Here is a 6813-nt window from a genome sequence, read left to right as displayed (position 1 = left end):
TAACTTTATAGGTAGTTGTTTTTTATTAGTTTGCTTCACCAGTAAATATGGATCAGTACTTTATGTTTTAGCACTAAAGTATGAAAATTACACACCTGTAAAAATGGCATCTAACAGTTATGAAATTAAGAAACGCCTGTCATCATGTAACATACCATTAGGTGTGAGGTCATAGTCAAGAAATAGTAAGGAAATTAATGTGTTTAAAATATTGAATAGCTTAGTACTGTAAAATATTGCTACCTTCAATATAGCTGAAAACAGGTCTGACTGGGGGTTGGAGTAGGTTTCTCACTGGATTGGCTCTGATGAGAATAAAACCATCTTTCCCATCACAGGGCTGGTTAAAAAGCTAAAACCGATGTATTTCTGAATACATGGGTAAGCTTTGAAACTGTAAAATCAAAACCTGTCACTGCGTCCCATATATGAATTGCATCTAATTTATAATTATATTGTAGGTAATTTATATACTCCATGTGAAGCAAGTATTAGGCCTGTAAAGTGGACAAACCAGCAATTTGAAACAATAGAGAAATAATTGTTTCAGCTCCACAAGGCTACTACACCTTCACTGCAGCTAATCATCACCTGCCAACTTCTGTAGGATGAACACTGCTCATCCGCTCCACTGGAATGCAGAATACCAAAACTGTGACATGATCATTAAAGGAATAAATATGATATGAAGGGGTTCAGTATCTGTTGCAGAAAGAATCCATCTGGCCTAGCATTCAAGATTTAAGATTCGAGGGTCACTGTCGTTAGCAAAACTTCGCTGCATTTAAACGAAACAGAAAAAAAGCGTATGCTTGCTGTCATGGAATGTCACATCAGGGCTTGTCTTGGATTAGAATATTATAGGCAGTAACACTGATCATATAGTGCAAACTAGATAAAATTGTGTTTCACTGCGTGAAATAAACAGAGGTGCAAATGCTCAGTAGGATACCATTAAGACATAAAATGGCAAAAAATAAATATCAAAACTTTTATCAGTGTAAAAAAGTAATTGGGTTATTGTATAACCTAGAGTCTGGCAAAAAAGGCCTCAAAAAAGTTCACTCAGTCTTCAGAAGTTCTACAAATTAAGTGCCTTTTCAGGTTTCCAATTAGACAAGAGACTCCATGCTTTCTGCGGGATCAGATTCGTCACTGGCCATCACAGCACCATTTTTGTCCAGTGTCATGGGACCGTTTCCATTTTCCTTAGTGCTGACCAAGCTTAGCATTGCCTTATAAAGAAACTGGTACTGTTCCTGGAAAAGAAAGACAAGTTATTTAAGCACACGTATACAAATGGCACTTAAACGTGGCATTTCCAGGGAAGGTCATGGATATTCATTACCAGAAGCATACATGTAGCAAAGAAAAAGACTTAGAGAGCAATCACCTCTGTTAATCTAGTTTAACCTTGTCAACCCAAAAGTCCAGTTTTGGGTAGATTATATTATTTCTGGTAAATAATCTAATTTCTTATATTATATACTTATTGAATATAATTTCTGGTATTAAACACTACAGGAGGCTAGGACAATACCTGAGACCAGAGGCCCAGCCCCACGTTGTTCTCTGGTACCACAGGGCCATGCACACTGAGGCAAGGGTGCTGCTTTCGCTGCACAGTTAGTGAAGAGAACCAGTGTTGAAGCTCTATCACCTCCCTGCAGTCCCAGCTGCTCTGCTGCATCCCTTCACATTGTTTAAATATCACAGCTTAACTTACAGGGCAGGCAGGGGGATGATGAGAAGCTGAAAGGTCTTTCCCTGCTAGGGCTGCCTGTACAGCGGCCCCCTAACTGTATGAGAAATAAGCTTAACTGCAAAGCAGAGACTTACAGTGTGGGCTTCAGGGTCATGGAAAACAACTTACAAAATAAAAAGCTCAAATGCAAATTCCGCTTGGTAGTAGAAGCTGTAGGGCTTGATAGCATACACAGTGTGTGTTCTAGTTCATGCGTTTGGTCACAGATGAAAACCTTGTAAACTAGCCATTTACATTCCATTTAAAGACTTACAATGTCTGTAAATACTCCAGGCCGCATAAGATTTATCATCTTTGCCACCTGGAACACATCGACAGCATTTTCGTTCTCCAGTTGCTGGGACAGAGTGGTAAGGGCACATAGCGTTCCCGCTGACACAGCTCCATACCTGAAAAACCACACCGAAGGAAGAAGTTACTCAGAAACAGACCGGGGCACTAACACCGAGCCATGAAAACATTGATACAGTCTTGTGTGATCACTGTAATTCGTCTCTGTCTCTAGTAAATGCTTGTTTTATACTAGCTGATTCTTAGCAATTTTAATTTATAGGAGAGAAATTTGATGGCACACCAGTCGTCTCAGGGTATCTGCAGTATTCAATACAAAGAAGTGTATCAGCAGAAGAATGTGAGCAATTTAAAAATACCCAGCCTATAACACTGAAATCAGTTCTCACATGCCACATGTCCTGAAAGCATCTGCATTATAGTTGAGTGTATTTTAAATTCATTAGTGGGAGCTCAAGCAAAACAGAAATGATTAGAAAGAAATGAGACTTTGCCTTTTCCTCCACATCTGACAATTACAGAAAGCTAACATGGATATGAGGTGCTCACAAGTAAATGGGGCACATCTCAAAGTATTCCTTAGGTCTGATTCATTGGCAAAGACAACATCCCTGAGCTGGGCACCCAAGAGACATTTTGGATTCTGAAGAGTTGAGCTGTGCTGTCATTTGGTAAGAACCTGAGCAATGGTTATGCATCAGGAGCACAACTCACTGCGTCCTCGAGATACTGGTCAGGTAGAAACCTTACTGCTGCTGTATCTGTGGCTATGCTTGAACCATATGTGCAGCTGCAGGCAGAAAGGATCCTAAGCAACAAGGGCTTGTAACTGCTTCTGAGGAGCCTCAGCTCTCCTCTGCTCTCCCAGTACTCAGGAGACCGAATCCTGTCTGTGCCATGGGTCTGCTCTGCAACTTCGAGCAAGTCTGTGTCTAAATGTCCCACCTGTAAAAGGGGACATTGGTGATGACTTGTTCTGTAAACTGTTTGGAGAGTTAGCTGTACATGAGAACCTAAATAATCAGCAAGTGCTGCAATGCCATCTTGTATAGCAAGATCACCACTAGGAGCTTTTACAGTATTCCTGTGGAAATCAAGACATATGCTGACTTAACTTCACATGATTTTTCCAAACTCAATTTGCTTAGAAATGGGAAACAAATCAGATGACAACAGATCTGCTGGTTTGATGAAAAGGCTATAGGAGAAGCAGCAGAACCATATAGCTGGCTGCGACTTATCTACAGGGAGAGCGGACGAGGTGGCCAGTGTATGTGCTTGATGAGATGCAACTTAAATGCTTCTGAGAGTTCAATGGCCTCATTTTTACTTGGGCTGATAACCTCCAGCTCCCAACAATCTGAAGGCTTTTCTCACAGAAAATTATGCAGCAAATCTATTTGCTTTCACATGGGTAGTTATATTTAAAAATCTTGACATCTGTCTTGAGTTGGAATATCTGAACTTCTTTGAAATGTTGTTATTAAGTTCATCCCACCATGTACTTCCCTAAATACCACATGGAGTTAGTGTCTGCAAATTCATGTGTTTGGAATTAATCTGCAGTTGTAATTATTAGCGGATTATGTGATAGAGTTGCTGCATGTAGTAAAGGGAAATTTTCATTTTCAGCTACATTTGCTTAGGCTCCAATGAAAAGCAGAATCCACATTATGTGTTAGGCTTAAAAATAAAATCATTGAATACGACAAATAAACCAAAAAAGCAATTTACAGAAAGAATGACTCAGCATTGTTGGGAATGTGATTTTATTTTTTTTTTGGCGTCTAGCATGAAATGCCCAAATCAATAATGGTTCTAATCCTGTAAAACATAATCTTAAATACTGCAAGAATAGCAAAACCTCAGACTACCCAAAGCATGAATATTAAAACTAGCCTGGAATTAATCAGTGCTGGCAAAAGGCAACAGAGCTTACACTGTGCATTAGCAAGGCAGGAGGTGGTGGAAGAAAAACCTGTTGCAGCAGCAACACCCTGATGTGAAGCAAAAGCTCTTTCAGCAACAGCAATGTTTTTGCACAGAAGGTGAAGAGTTCCCAGACTTTCCCACTAATTCTGTTCTGTAGCAAGGTCTAATGGACTGGAGCATGGGGAGGTGCAGGTATAGCAGTCATTGATGCTGGCTCAGTGTTCACTCTAAGGGCAACCCAAGCAGTAGTAAAAATTGGGCTTCCTTGGGTTTTTAAGGGCAGAATGACTCCAGGAAGTGCTCTGCCCACCAGGAAAACAGCCCCTTCAATGAGATCCTGTTGGATTCAGGCTCTGGCTTCACTGTGATGGTATTTTGCAGCTCCACAATGCGTGCAAAGTAGTAATATGCAATGAAATATTTAGCATCCTTTATAACTGGGCATTCAAGCATAGCTGGCAAGACAATGCTCACCACTGCACTACAAAAGGAGAGAAGTGCTCGGGCATGCTGGCCTTGTGTTAGCAGGCTCCCGCCCTCCCACTTGGCACCATATGGGCCCCTTAGAGTTATGGGGAAGCAGAAGGAGGGAGAATAAATCTGCTCTCTAAAAACCTGGGCCCTTTGTCACAAGATACTTCTGCTGCTCACCCTGAGACACAGCTGAGAAGAGCTTGTTCCATCTTACACAGCACATTAAACCTGAGCTGTTAGACAGGAGCTCAGGCTACTCTGAAACTGGCTTCCATAAGCCTATATTGGGCCTTATCTAAACCAGGGCTCTGCTGGTTTCTGAAACAAGCTGTAGGATTTGTATTGGATACTTCCATGTGCAGAAGAACCCAAAATACAAAGCAAACACATCCTCACTTGCTGAGTTCACCTAAAAGTATGACGAACTTAAAAACTACACTAAGCAAAGTGTATTTAGCCTCAGATGCCAACTGAAAACTCACCCCTGTAAGTCTAAATATTCTGTTCCTGTTCTCTAGACCAATAAACCCCATCCACTCCATTCCATGCAAGAATGGATATCAGTCCTAACAAATATCTTATAGCTGAGTAACCCCTTGTACAATCTGCACATAAATGGGAGAAAAGAGATGACATACTCATCATGAACTATGGTGGGGCCATCCCTCGTTAAGGCCTCTTCCTTGATTACATTGATAAGTTCAAAGGTACTGCTTATGGGAGCATCTGGGTTTGGCCATTTAGGACACTGAAAGTGGCGCACCTCCAGAACGTAGTCATCCTGCAATGAGAAACCAGCCTGGGTGTTAGCTACTTTAGTTTCACATTTATCTACTCCAGGTAGAAAGAAGGAAGAGCCTCACTACAAACCGAAGAGATACCTTCTTCTTTCACACAGTTTATATAGAAGGAAGACAACAGACACAAGGCTGTAGTATCTCTGTAACAGTGAATGCCCTAAAATCATGCAACTCTAACAAAATGTTTAGTTGAGAAATGATTTTATATTTGAGTTCAGGGCTTTGCATCCACATAAACCTCTCTCAGAGCCCCTATAGCTCCAAAGTCAACCAAGTGAAGAGCAACCAAGGAATTCAAATTTTAAAGGGCTTGCAAAGTGATGTTTTGCAGCAAAATCCAGCCACAATCTGGAGAGCAGACTAGAGGCAGGTTTATAGCTCAAAACCAATGTCCTCACATAAAATCCCTTAATTAAGACCCCCTCAAAATAAACTATAAGTTTATAAATATAACCTGAATTTTATAAGCAAAAATAGGACAATAAACCTTGGTTGTCCCTTACAAAGAATAATTAAATCTACTTGTGTAACTGTAAAAAACAGTGTTTTCACTTTCAAATAAGACAATTAATACTATGGTCTTACTAGCTAGAAGAATCTACCTGGAAGTAAAAGTGAGATGGAGAAGGAGCGAACGAGAATACCTCTCCCCTGTGAGCAACATGCATGCACATGCATTTACCAGTAAATCATCTTCAGAACTGTTTCTGAACTCTCCTTCCATATTTAAAGGACATCAATAACATGTTGGTGAAAAGCCAAGACCCATATTTGGAGGTTTATTTTACCTGGGTTGCTTCAAGGATAAAGTCATGGATGATAATTTGCTCTTCGTTAGAGAGGCACAGTCTGTCTTTGCTGATAAGGGTCACAGTAAAGGCCTCACAGTTCATGGATTCCTCGCGACTTGGCCAGTACACAAACTCATCTTCTGCCTGAAGGAATGAAAGAACACACAACTACAGCCTTCCAGACCCCTTGTGTGTGTCTGAAAAATCCAGTGGATCAAAAAATTGGTTTGATAAGTAGAGATGATCAGCAGCTCACCTTTAAAAAACATCTCTGTCTAAACCAGATTTACTGTTACAGCTGCCAGATCCTTCCTCTGTGTGTCCAAACAGGTAATGTCTACTTTTTAATTGGTTTCATAGGGAAATGCTTATCTTTGCTCACTCATATTGAACCTTTATATTGTATCCCAGGTTTTATTACCTCCTGTCTACACAGCTTTGCATGAAAATCAGATACCCGTTTAGAAAAAACATCACTGACCTTTAAAGATTAATTGCTTGTTATTGTTAATTTGTGTTTATTGTGGTTTAATCCAAAACTCAAGGTCTGTGCACTAGGCCTGGTAGAAGACTGATGGACGCTTTTGTAGGGCTTGACTTTTTAGGAGCAAGGGGAGGAGAAAGGAAGAAACCCAAATGTTCTTAGCCTTGAAAAAAACACCGGCTTAACTTAATGCAAGGTCCTCAGAAAAACTCCTCTCCTGAAGGGACACTGTAAAACCTCAGTGAGACTGTGAATGGTGGAGGAAGCTCAGTGCTG

General features: G+C 40.6%; 1 protein-coding gene across 3 annotated transcripts in view; it reads right to left on the bottom strand.

The window, feature by feature from the left end:
• PTPRG (protein tyrosine phosphatase receptor type G) overlaps positions 1 to 6813 on the bottom strand; it is a 404577-nt gene continuing 397764 nt past the window's right edge. For all 3 annotated transcript variants that reach the window (XM_057397343.1, XM_057397341.1, XM_057397342.1), the window contains exons 27-30: positions 6051 to 6197; positions 5101 to 5243; positions 2019 to 2154; positions 1 to 1259 (exon numbers count right to left, since the gene is read on the bottom strand). In XM_057397343.1, coding sequence (XP_057253326.1) covers positions 1113 to 1259; positions 2019 to 2154; positions 5101 to 5243; positions 6051 to 6197 — 573 coding nt within the window. In that variant the 3' untranslated portion in view covers positions 1 to 1112. The remainder of the gene's footprint in view (positions 1260 to 2018; positions 2155 to 5100; positions 5244 to 6050; positions 6198 to 6813) is intronic.

Source organism: Pezoporus wallicus, unplaced genomic scaffold (genome assembly GCF_028554395.1).
Source record: "Pezoporus wallicus isolate ANWC-B61680 ecotype Strahan unplaced genomic scaffold, APGP_CSIRO_Pwel_v1 contig_8714, whole genome shotgun sequence".
NCBI classification, from domain to species: Eukaryota; Metazoa; Chordata; class Aves; order Psittaciformes; family Psittacidae; genus Pezoporus; species Pezoporus wallicus.
The sequence above is the reverse complement of the archived record's forward strand: the minus strand, read 5'-3'. Positions and strand labels throughout refer to the sequence as shown.